The 12,936-nt window shown below is 43.4% G+C and overlaps 1 protein-coding gene across 2 annotated transcripts in view; it reads left to right on the top strand.

The window, feature by feature from the left end:
- The first annotated feature begins 203 nt into the window (after positions 1 to 203).
- Mkx (mohawk homeobox) overlaps positions 204 to 12,936 on the top strand; it is a 65,750-nt gene continuing 53,017 nt past the window's right edge. Inside the window, exons 1-3 of one of the 2 annotated variants that reach the window (XM_058580520.1) lie at positions 204 to 619; positions 2,696 to 2,965; positions 4,729 to 4,888. In XM_058580520.1, coding sequence (XP_058436503.1) covers positions 2,778 to 2,965; positions 4,729 to 4,888 — 348 coding nt within the window. In that variant the 5' untranslated portion in view covers positions 204 to 619; positions 2,696 to 2,777. Of the gene's footprint in view, positions 620 to 2,595; positions 2,966 to 4,728; positions 4,889 to 12,936 lie in introns of those variants that run through there. The other variant, XM_046448362.2, reaches the window with a different exon arrangement.

Raw genomic sequence — 12,936 nt, 5'->3', positions numbered from 1 at the left:
TCTAACTTCAGCTAATCCAGAGGAAAATATAGGGCGCGTCACAGTGGCCTCTTCCGACTAGCCACGCGCGGTGAAATTTCCAGCACTCCGACCAGCTAAGACAGTGGATTTGCACCACAGCCTCTCAGCTCCCGGAGCCTGAGCCGAGCGCTCCCGGCGGCTTCTCCAATTTCTCGCATAAGTGCGAAGGAAATAGCCCCTTTTGCTTCGCGACTGCAAGGCCAGGGGATCTGGGAGCTGCGCCCGACTGGGGAGGACTCCGCGGCCGGGGGCTCCCCAGCGGCGCTCCGGCAGCGGCTTTTCTGCTAGGGGTTAACAGCAGCTCCCGCGGCCGGGCGGGCGCGGATGCTTCCTCTTCGCCCGCCCGGGAACATGGATACTGCGCTCGCAGGATGTTCGCCGGCTGGGCCAGGCAGTCAGGAAACATGAGAAGGCCTCGGTATTCCTGTTCCCGGGCCGCGCGCGCCCGTCTGGGTAAATAAAGCCGAGACGACGGTGGTGGCGGCGGTGAGCGCGCTGGAGACCGCGCGGCGAACATGCGGCGGGGATGGGAGTGCGCCTAGCCTCGAGGTGGGAAAGCCAGCCGCCCTGCCACCCGCCGCGGGACCGGTTGCTACAGGTATAGCCCTTGAGCCGCTGTGTTCCCGGGACCGCGAAACGTGAGGTTTGCTCTGACCCTCCAGCTTCTCCTTTCTTCAGAGCGTCTGGGCTCTCCCAGCCGCCCCCCCCCCCACAACACTTTCTTCAGAAGTCTGGTTGGGATGCGCCCAGGTGGTGGCCCGGGGTGGCCGGAGGGTATGTGTAGAGCCTGAAAGCCCACCTGGCCGCGCATCCTTTTCTTTAAAATTATTGGCTGGTCTGGGCGGGGCAGATTACTCCCTGGAAGAATTTGGGATGAATTGGGTAAGTGTGGAACACAAGAATTAAAAGGTGCTGGGTACCCCTCGGGGAATCCTGGGGAGAGTTAAGAACCCATGATCACACGCTCCGGACCCACTGCAATGGGACCGAACCCTGGGACCTTTGCCACCTCCTACCACCACGCGTGCTGTCTGCAGTCCTATTCAGCGCGGGGAGTCTGTGGTTGCAATCCTTGAGTGTAAAGGGTTCGAAATGGCAAACCTCGCCATTGCTTCTCTAGGAAAAGCACGCCCTTGCTATAGGAGGACAGGGCTGGGATAGGGACCGATGGAGGGACTGGGGTAGGATGTCTTGTACAAAATAAAACAGAATGAACGCAAATAACTAAGAGCAGTGGTTTAAAAAGAAAATAAAGTGACTGTAGAAGGGGGCTTCGGACAAGGAAATTTGCTTTGACATTTATTGCGGAGGCTGTGTGCACATCCCAAGCACGTACCTGTCTGCACCGGAGGACTCAGTCCTAGGGGACACAGGACAGCCAGCAGAGGTCTGACTTCAGCTTCCTCACGAATACTGATGGTGGCCGTCGTTTGATTACTGTGTCTATGGCCCTAAGTGTCGCGCGTGGCCGTTGCTGCCGTGGCCGGAGGGCGGGGCGGGGGGCGTTGGCGAGTATAGGAGCTGGGTGAGGTAGAGAATGTGTTGTGTGTCGGGGGGAGAGGGGTGCAGTCAGTACAGCGAGCGGCGGATTGAGGGGGCGTTGGCAACGAAGTGAAGGCAGCTCTAAGCAAAAGGGAGCTGCCCCGAGGTTTGCGGCGGAGACATGCGGTGGGCGAGGGCGTCAGTACACCTCAGGGCGATAATTGGGGTGTCCTCTTGCTGCGCAAGCTTGATCTGGACGTTTGCACTTGGGAGGCTGCAACTCGCAAGGTGAGCTGCAGGCTTTCTCTTACCCAGGCAGCCTCAGTGTGAGAGGTGCGCGTTCAAGGCTGCCTCCTGTTTAAGCTTCAGATACTTTGCAGCCTCCGAAATGGGCTCTAATCGCTGATCTCCCACCTGCACAACACTGGCTACAGTAACCCCCGGGGACTCAGAAACGGGTATCTTGAACCTGCCAGAACCCTGAGCGTTCTGCAGCGGGTGGGGGAATGATTGGAAGACTGAGGGAGTGGGGAGAATGTTTGTCCCTGATGCCACTTAGCTTTCCACCTCTAGAGTCCATTCCTGACTTTCCCCTGCTCTCACCGGCAACCTAGGGACCACAGCCGAAAGACTCAGGGGTATCAACCAAACCATCCAGGATCTAGAACTCACGAACCCCCCCCCCCCCCGAAATTCCGTTATGGCCTGTGACTCATTAACTGAGCCTTGAAACACAGTTGTTCATATTACCCTAACTCTTCCCTTTCTTCCAGCCCCAGTGACTTTAATCTGATTTTGTGATTAAAGAACACGCAGCCTTAGCCTATTCTGGTCCGTTATTCCGAGCGTACTTCTCCCAGAGATCGGTAGGCTTGTTCGGGAATTACTTTCCTGTGCCTCCGTGGGTAAATTATTCGTGGTTGAAGTTCCCAGAGGTGAAGGTGGGAGTTTCATCGCCAGAGCAAGAAGAAGGGTGGGGACCTGTCCCACGATTGTGCTATGGTGGTGGGGTTTGTGGAGTGGAGAGGGAGGATAGCCAGGTAGGAATAGGCTGGCGTTCCCTGGTCCAGAAGCTGCGGTGCAGCTCCACCCCTCGACTCTGCAGCTGGTCTCCCTTGCCAAATTCAGGGCCCCGGACCTGCAGGAATCTGTGCACTGTCAGCGAGTAACGTGATGCACCTTTATCTCCTAGAACCCGAGCCCTGTTGTGGAGCTCCTGGCGGCCCGGCTCCGAGGCGCTGCGGCCGCGCCAAGCGTCCCTATCAACCCGCACCATGAACACTATTGTCTTCAACAAGCTCAGCGGCGCGGTGCTTTTTGAGGATCGAGGAGCTCCAGAGCGGGAGCGGGGCGGTCGGCCCTATGGCGGTGTCCTGGACAGTCCACACGCCCGTCCGGAGGTGGGCATTCCCGATGGCCCGCCCCTCAAGGACAACCTCGGCCTGAGACACCGAAGGACCGGGTATGCGTGCGCTCCCGGGGGCACCATCAGCTTGCAACCCAGGGGCGGGGGGTGGCGAACGACCCAGTAGTCAAGGGGAAACTGACCCGCAGGTCAAGGTCCCGGAGTTCGCCCAAGAGGGCAGATAGGCGCCTTCTGGGACCGCGCGTCCTTCTTTTAAGGCATTAGCCTCTCAAAGCTTGCGGGATCCATTCGTTAGAACAGTTCCAAAGAGGGGTGTTGAAAACTGAGTTGGAACTGTCCCCAGTCCTCAGCTACCTGGACCTCAGGGTAGCTTCTACCCCTCTCAGTGCCGCGGGCACACAAGGGACTGAGAGAGATGCATAGGAATAGGGCAGGGCTAAGTAATCGGGGATTCCCAATTTAGCCTCAGAGGCTTCCTCTGGTTACTGGAGGCCCTAGTGGAGGCCTCGCGGCTCGCCTGGCCTTGGAGTAGGTGTTGGAAAAGGTCGGCTTCCGCAGGGCGTCCCAGGAGTGCGCTCAGCTCGGCGGGGCCCGCAGCGAGCCCGGAGGGAAAGGCCCGGGGCCTGCCGCCCCGGCTTTCGGTTTAGCCGGGTGAGTGGGATGCCTGGGGCCGGGAGCTCGCGGGTGGGCCATCTGCTACCGCGGCCGGGGCGTGGAGGGCAGTCTCCACCCGGCCAGGTCCTGGCGGTTCCTGGCGCGGCCCTCCTGGGGAGGGGCGGACGTCCTGGCCACCTCCACCTGAAGGATTGCATCAGCTGCTTGTTCTGCGGCGTTGCTGGTTAGTAAAATAGAGATTAAGTTTCATCAAAATGTTACTACCAGTTGGTTCGGATGGAATTGCATTTCAAAGTGTTTAAAGAGGCAGAAGCCCAGAAGGCAGAGGCGCAGGCGCACGAGCTCTACAAAGCGAGCAACCCAGTACGCTGGCGGCTGCGCGGCGACACCTCCCGGAGCCTTCGGGGAGCGCAGCGCCAGAGAGCTTCAGGTTCTGGACTGTTCTGCCTCTTCCACTTTGAAAGTGCTTTACCTGGAGTCTGATGGGTCAGAACTTTACATCCTTTTCACCCTTCATTAGTCGGGAAACGACCCTTAGGGGGATTTTAAGATTCCGTATTCATCTTCCACAACCTTTTCTTTGGAAAGTTTCCCCCTTCCCCCCAAGGATCAGAAGAAAATGAGAGCTCAGAGAGCTGGGGCGGCCATCATTCTTTGTTTTATTCATGCCCTCCAGCGGGTGACTCTTTCCTTGACCACAAGCGACTGAAGCCAGGCAACATCCTGAAAGGACGCTGGAGAGTGGGCGGCTGACCCAACTCTGCTGATAGGGCCAGGGCTGCTCAGGGCGTGGTGCTAGCGGGCACAGAAAGGATTACAATTCGTCCTGTTTTCCAGACCTGCAACCTGAATGACTGTTCTCAGCCTGATCTCCTAAACACCAACCGAGTTACTGGGTTCCAAGTATCCCTCCACTCCTTTCGAGTAAAACATAGAGTCTTGTCCTGCACTGCCACACGATCCTCTGCGACACGCAGACCGTTTCAAAGAGAGACTCTGAAGAGATGATACCCCACCCAGAAATCCTGTGACTTTCTTCCCTTGCTTTGCCCCAGCCTCAGGGCTCGCAGAGCAGTGGTGCACAACCGAGCTAAGGTGCTCTGTGGCACCGGGCTGGAGCTCCTCGGTGGTTCACCATTGATGGGGGCTACGGCCGCAGAAATACTTCCTTGCGTAAAGGGTTCTAGCTTGCAGACCCCAAATGGCTCCGCTCACCGCAGCCTCCTTCTTTCTCCGTGTCCTAGGGCCCGGCAGAATGGCGGGAAGGTGAGGCACAAGCGACAAGCCCTGCAAGACATGGCGAGGCCCCTCAAGCAGTGGCTTTACAAGCACCGTGACAATCCGTATCCCACCAAGACCGAGAAGATTCTCCTGGCTCTCGGCTCACAGATGACGCTAGTGCAGGTAATCGCCACCCACCAAGCCCTGGACCCAATCTGTCTCCCTGTGAGCGACTGAGAAGCTGGGACACTTAGTTTTTGTTCGTTTCTGAAGGTGGCGCCTCTCACTGGGGACCGGTGAAGCCCAGTGGAGAGGGAAGGGCAGGTCAAGAAGCTCTGGCTTTTCCATCTGAGGATGTTGAGGAGTAGGCACAGGTGCATAGTTCTGCTGTGGGGAAAGTTTTTGAGTTTCTTATCTATCATTTCAATGAAAATATCGGTTCGGGAGGGGACTGAAGGATGAGCCATTAGGGAGAGGAATGGAAGGTCAACTGTGGAGGTATGAAAAAGTAGTTGGAAATCTGAACTGTACAGCCACGTATGGTGCTATCCACAAGTGAATTTAAGACTTTAGTGTGCACTAAAATCGCCTGGAGGACTTGTTTAAACAAATTGCTATGCCGCACCCCACAGTTCCAGTTTCAGTAGGTCTGGGGTGGGGCCGATGATAATTTGCATTTCTGACAAGTTCTCAGGTGAGGCGGAAGCTGTAGGCACTGCACATAGCTTTGAGAACCCTGGACCCAGCTTTGAGAACCATTGATCATGGTGCAGCATACTGGAGCCTCACATTAAAGCTCGAATACAGAATAAACTTCAAAATTACCAATGACAGAGGGTAGGAGGGGAGATGGAAGGAAAGGCAGGAAGTGGTTTGGGGCACTTTTTTTTTTTTTTTCCTAAGTAAGAAGCTTCATCATGGCATTAGATGGAATCCACAGCACTTTGCTGCTTGTACTTTTCCATTCGGTTTAAGGAGAGGAGGCAGATTTCAGATTTCAGATGGCTGGGTTCCTTTGTCAAGTGTAGAGAAATGGTGCAAGCTTGTTTCTTCTCTAGTGAACAAACACGACTTCACATTTGACTAACTTTTCTGAACATAGTCTTATTTTGTATTCACAAAACAGAATGATGTAAAGCAGTTAATATTATGCACATTTTACAGGTGACATAACAAAGGCCCGTCCTTGGAAGTTAAGTGTCAGTAAGGGGTGGAGGTAGGTCTGAAAATAAAAAATAATGTAATTCGAGATCAAATGATTTTTTCATCACAGCATTTTTCTTCAATAAATGTGATGGCATAGGCTTTCATACATGCAAACAGAACAGATAGATTCAAAAAGAGGAGGAAGAACTAGATGGGCTAGAAAATTTTATATATCACAGTACTACATAACTGTGAAAATTTGGACATTCCATTAAATTTACAATAAGGGGGAACCCCACAATTTAAAAAATGATAAAAATAAAAAATGTTTCCCAGAACATTTTTTGCCATTTAGGAATTACTGGAAAGTTTGACAAGCATGAAAATTGGCCTGTAGTCAGGCTGATCAAAATTCTAATATGTATTTTTCTGTTTATTTTCAGAACAGTTGTAGAGAGAAACATCTGTTTTTCTTCCTATTAACAGGAAGTTTTATTATTAGTGATTTGCTGCGGCACTGGAGGGAAAAATTAACTTAGTGTTCTTGCCTTGCTATCTGTTTAACATAAAACTATGGAAGTGATTTACAAAAGTAGTTTCTAAGAAAATTATTACAATCAGAAAAGCTTGCTTATGAAAATAAAAGCATATGCTCCAATTTCAATTTGAACAGGTATGCTACTTATTTTGAAATACACTAATTGGTAGAGTTGTTTGAATATTTTACAATGATGTCAATAAAATATCACAGTTTTGATTGATTATATTATTCCATATTTAATGCTTGTCTTGTCATTCTTTCATAGAGAAAGCAAAAATATTTAACGTATTTGAGAACTTTGTTTTGAAAAAGAACACTTGCCATTAGGAGAGACATTTAATTTTTTGTGTAGTTTTGTTGAGCTGAATTATGAGTAGTTATAATTTTAATACAGAATCAAATTATTTGCTACCTGTAATGATAGTTTAAATACAAATAACGATTCTTTTTGCAGTTAGAACTTGGTAAGGCTATTATGTTTTTCTAATTTTCATGAGATTTTCATTCAGCACTCTTTTCTTTCTCTTATTCTAGTTCTTAAAAAATAGAGATGAACAAAAATATGTAGTTTTTAAACAGGGAAAAGATTATTTATAATTAGTGATACCTATATAATGATTTTCAAATGTTACCATAAATAAAGTTTAAACTTTAAAGTGATAAATGGAAAATGTTGAAATATATAGAATTTACAATGGGACTTTAATATATAATCTGCTTTGGATCTAGTTATTTTCAATTAGGCACAATTTTATGTCTATATAAAAAAATGTATGCACACAAACACACATAACTATTTCTATATATGGAGGTTTGTATAAGTCAAGCATAAATTAGACATCCAAAGCAAATTCTGACTTTATGGAAAACTGCATAAATTATGTAAATACTTTACACTTCTGGAAAAAATATATAAAACTGTGATCTGAGTAAAGCTTTTTGATTCTTGCAAATTAGATTCTATGAAATGAGTCAGATTCTCCCAGTGAATAAATTTCTCCTGTGAAGCCAGGCTTCTTGAGAAGAGTGATCATGTCTTATTCATGGAATTCACATGACATATCACTTCAGCATAGTGCTTCTCATACAGTAAACTATCTGTACATGTTTGCAGAGTAAATAGCTTCCTTTTGGGAAATAAGTCTATAATGATCATGGAGCTTTCCAGCATATCTTTCTGACAACTAAAGAATGTCTTGAACTCTAAAAAGATGTTCTAGATTTAAAACCTATTTTGTTGTAGAGAATACACAGAGGGAAGCTTATTATATTTAATGCTATATGATGGTTCTGCAGAATAAGCACAAGTATATCCTATTTTATTTTCAAAATATTTGAAAATAGGTCCTCTATATCTTCAGACAAAAAGGGAGTGTTTCCTTATTTCTATTCAACTCCTATTTCTTCTTTCTTGCAGTACCTCCTATCTCCTATTTCTCATGGTTTGTATTAACAAGCTGTCAGCATAACTGTTTTATTCCTTAACTACAAAAAAAATCTTATATTCTGGGAATTTCTTTTACACTTAACATTTTCCTTTTGATCATGTCAGACTTTTCAGACAAAGTAATTTTATTTTGCTACCTTTATATTGATAAGGAAGGGTGTGATACTTGGTCAATGATCTCCCTTGAAACCTACAAATAAAAAGATGATTTTAAAAGATAACATATTTTTTAGGACTTCTAATAAATAGAAGCTCCAAAAATATTAATCAGCACCTACATTTTTTATCACTGAAAAATGAAACAGAAAGAAATGTTCGTGCAACTTTCATTTATTTTATTTATTTCTATCCACTTTACTTAGTAGTTTATCCTACTTTGCTATAACTATAACTCATTTGCATTATTATTCTGACATCTTCTTAATGAGATATAAACTTTTTAATAAAATTAACAAGGATGATTTTTTGTGTGTACATGTATGTGCACATGCTTTGATTTTAACTGTACAAAATATTCCACTGTGCTTTGTTCTTATAGCTGTCCATTGTTCAAACATGAAAACATACTATGTGCTCTCGAAGGATAAACAGCTTTATTGTGGGATCATATAAAATGGTATGCGATTGGAGTTTGTACTATTGTAGTATATGGAGTTTACCAAGTAAATAATAATTGCATGTTGATACTTTCTCCTCTTATAATACAAGTTTCAAATTCCTGTAATGTGTCCACATACAATTTGGTTAAAACTTCTGTGTTGCAAGATTTTCTCCCCTCTGTTGACATAACTCTGTATTTGCTTGGAATTGAGTGCTTCTGCTGAAATATGTATGGCCTTAATAATTACAAAGCTTGCAGTAATTGTTAAATATTCAACAAAACCTCAGATTGTCCTTTGCACATTTTTCCAAGTGGCCAGCCACACAGTATGGAAATGAAGTACTCCATATTTCAGTTAAATAACTCAAAAGAAGTTTGTTGATTCAGTGTGTTCAAAGATGGACACATGCCAATTTATCCCTTTGGGTTCACTGTAATGATTGCTCTGTCAATATGATGAATGTAAACACCTCTGTTAGAGTAGGATGAAAATTGCTTAGTTTTCTCTTCCAGTTTCTAGATGTTTGGCTCTTTAAGTTTTCACTAAAAAAAAAAAAAAAAAAAAAAAAAAAAATATATATATATATATATATATATATATATATATATATATATATGGGTTTTTTAAAGCACTTAAGTTTAAAATGCTGTTCTAGAATCTCCCCGGGGCTAGAGGTCTGTTTCATGTAAAATATGATTTAAAGAGAACTGAATAACAACCTGAAAGAATCCATAGTATGTAAAAGACAGAAAATGTGAACTGGTATTTTAACTTTCAGTGAAACATGGAATTCGCATGAATGCATCAGAAAAAAAATTGCTAAACATATGCAAATTCATTAACCTATGATTTGCCTTCTGTTTGTAGGGACTTACTGCAAGGGGATATTAAACACCTCAGACTATATCCAGCTGTACTGTAAATTTCTGTTAGTAAAATATTGGCAAAGTATATTAGCAGATTGGGAACCAATCAAGCTTATGATATCAGTTTAGAAACAGTTTATGTTAGATATCAGCAAATCTTTCTGGAATATTTCCTAATTTATAACTATTATAACATGGTAAAAATTATGAGTATATAAAACATTAAAAAGGATATGACCCTATATATGAAAAACTAGTTAATCCTTCATGACATTTAAAGGTTCTTCATTTTTTACATTAGAAATATAGTCCACTAATTTTTTTAAAATTTTAAGGCCATTGCATTTGTATTATATGAAGAGTATCATAAGAATAGGATTTTACCCTGTTTTATATAGGTACAGTATAAATTAAGATTTGTTAATATTTAACTAGTTCAGTCTGAATTATATGCTGTTTAGTAAAGTAACAAGAAATTTTTGGATTTGGATTCTATTAAATCTGAGTGATACAGGCATGGGGAAGTTTCAGGCTGTCCTTGGAAGGACGGAATCACACACCCCTGATTGCTAGAGAGAGAGTAGTGGTAAGAGCAGAAGGTAGGTTTGTAACAACTATAAAGGGAATTAACTCTGGTCTAGAGGAGCTTGGGCTGTATTCACGGGTCATAGTGTTTTAGAGTTGGGAAGAATATTATGAACCATCTAATCCATTTTATAGATGAAGGATTTGAAGTTCAGAAAAGTTGAATGACTTCACTAAATTCACACAGCCTATTTCTGGAAAATTCAGGACAAGAAACCTGATCTCTTGTCATTAGACCACAGTTATAGGATGACAGGACATTAATGAGGATTTGAAGAATTTAAGTGATTAAGTCAAAATGACTCATCAAAGTTTGAATTTCATGATGGTTGTTAAGATCCACTTAAAAGAACAGAATGGAAGGTAGGGAAGTTTGAAAGAAGAGTATTCTAAAATTCCTAGTTAGTCGTTAGTCATACGGATTGGGACAAAAGTTTTGGCAGTGAATTGAAGAATCAGGGAAGTTGGACAAATGTAATGAAGAAAGGGACCAGGTGCTTTGTGCTTCCACAGTGAATAGCCACCTGTGTATCACAGTTAATCATGTCTCATTCTTCACTGTTAGTCTTTCCAGGAGTGCGGGGGACAAAGCTTATCCAGTCCTGGCACTTAACACCGTGGCTAATGTACAAAAGCTACTCAGTATATATTTGTTGAATGAGTAGTCCCCGTGAGAATTTGAAGTCAGACTGAATCATAGTAATAATAGCTCAGCTTGACAAGAAGTCAACGAAGACTTAGACTTCTGAAGTGCCACGGTGAGATATTATATCCTTGCTCATAAATGTGAAGGCCGTTATCATTGCTGAAGGCAGAGAGGCAATATCGAACATACTGAATTTATATGGGAAAACAATCATGTGTTAGCCATGGGGACAGGGAGGGAAAAATATAATTTTGCTTTTTGTTTTTTAAGTAGACTTCACCACAGTTTTATTCAATAATTAGGGTTTGGGCAATATGCAAAAAAATTGTGTATTTTAGTATAACTCTAAAAAGAAAAGAAAAGAAAAGTGAAACTTCAGTGAAAACATTGCCACACAAACCATTATAGTAACATGGAGTCGTTTTCTGGAACAAATTGGCAGAAAGGCTGAATTCTCTTCCCATGTTTCATTCTTTTAAAAACAAATATTGTCCTTTGCATTTTTAAAAATCTGTATACTGATGATATTCTGGATGTTTTAGAAGAAACCTCAAGTACCATTTTAGCCTTTGGAAATCCGATGGCACCTTAAAAAAAGAACAGAAATGATTTTTGTTTGTTTGTTTTGGAGTGTCTATTTCTTTCACCCATGTGCTTAAGAAACAGTTTAAAATGGGTATTCTCTGGCTTCTTTCCTCCCCTTGCTTCTCTGCTCCGTGTCTGATGGTTTTGTCACCCCTCCTCTTTCAAGAGTCCTGCCTCCTTAGTCACTCTTGGTTTCCTAAGCATGGCCCTTGACAGTCTGCCTACTCACAGCTTCAGCTCTCACCTCTGTGCCTCTGCCTCTCAAATCTGATTTTCTCTCCTTGAAGTCTTAGATACCAGTTTTCTTTTCTTTTCTTTTTTTTTTTTTTTTGCAACTTAATGAGACCCTGTCTCTAAATAAAATACAAAATAGGCCTGGGGATGTGGCTCAGTGGTTGAGTTCAATCCCTGGTACCAAATAAATAAATAAATTAATTAAAATTTAAATTAAAAAAAAGTGATTAAGTAATACTAATGGAGAAGTTACTTTTGGGGAGGAATACTGGGGGCACTTGACTACTTGAACTCAGGGGCACTTGACTACTGAGTCACATGCCACCCCTATTTTTTTTTTTTGGTTTTATTGATTTTATTTTTTTAAATACACAATAGCAAAATGCATTACAATGCTTATTACACATATAGAGTACAATTTTTCATATCTTTGTATATAGAGTATGTCACACCAATTCATGCCTTTATATGTGTACTTTTTTTGCATTACAATTCTTATTACACATATATACCACAATTTTTCTTAAAATCAGCATACTACAGGGACATAGCCACATCAATGCTTATAGCAGCACAATTCACAATAGCTAAACTGTAGAGCCAACCTAGATACCCTTCAGTGGATGAATGGATAAAAAAAATGTGGCATATATACACAATGGAATATTACTCAGCAATAAAAGAGAATAAAATCATGGCATTTGCAGGTAAATGGATGGCGCTGGAGAAGATAATGCTAAATGAAGTTAGCCAATCCCCAAAAAACAAATGCTGAATGTTTTCTCTGATATAAGGAGGCTGACTCATGGTGGGGTAGGGAGGGGGTGCATGGGAGGAATAGATGAACTCTAGATAGAGCAGAGGGGTGGGAGGGAAAAGGAGGGGCAGGGGATTAGTAAGGACAGTGGAATGTGATGGACATCATTATCCAAAGCACATGTATGAAGACACGAACTGATGTCAACATACTTTATATACAAACAGAGATATGAAAACCAGTTTTATTTTCTTGCTGGATATCTCGCCTGTATTCTTTTATAGCACTTCAGAAGTAGATATTCCCCAAACCAAAGATGCCATTCCATCCTGACAATGGTGCTGTGCTTTCTTGGTTACCCAGTCATCTTTTAACTCTTCCCTCCACCTCATCCCTCACGTTTCGGGAATTGGCCTTATATTTGCTCCCCTGTCCTCTTTCTTGAGAAGATACTTTCCTTCTATTCCACCAACCATGTTCCGGCTTTCCTTCAAGGATCGGCTTAAAATTCTCATGAAGTCTTGAGTCACCTCTGAAAGTAATTCCTCTTTGAATTCCTGTAACTGTTTTTTTTTTTTTTTTTTTGTTAGTTTAAGTTGGGGGCGGGTGCTTTTCACTATGTTGCCCAGGCTAGAACTCCCGGGCTCCAACGATCCTGCCTCAGTCTCCTGTGTAATTGGGATTTTAGGCACACACCACCATACCTGGCTTCATTTTATTTTAATGCCTTATCTGCTATTTATCACATTCGTTCCTATGACAGTTATTTGTATATTCTCCTGCCTCTCTCACTAGACTTTTCTCTTTACTAAGATGCTTTGC

The sequence above is a fragment of the Marmota monax genome, unplaced genomic scaffold (genome assembly GCF_021218885.2).
Source record: "Marmota monax isolate L192 unplaced genomic scaffold, Marmota_monax_Labrador192_F-V1.1 WCK01_AAM20220418_F8-fsc00066, whole genome shotgun sequence".
NCBI classification, from domain to species: Eukaryota; Metazoa; Chordata; class Mammalia; order Rodentia; family Sciuridae; genus Marmota; species Marmota monax.
This window is presented reverse-complemented; position numbering and strand designations above follow the sequence as displayed.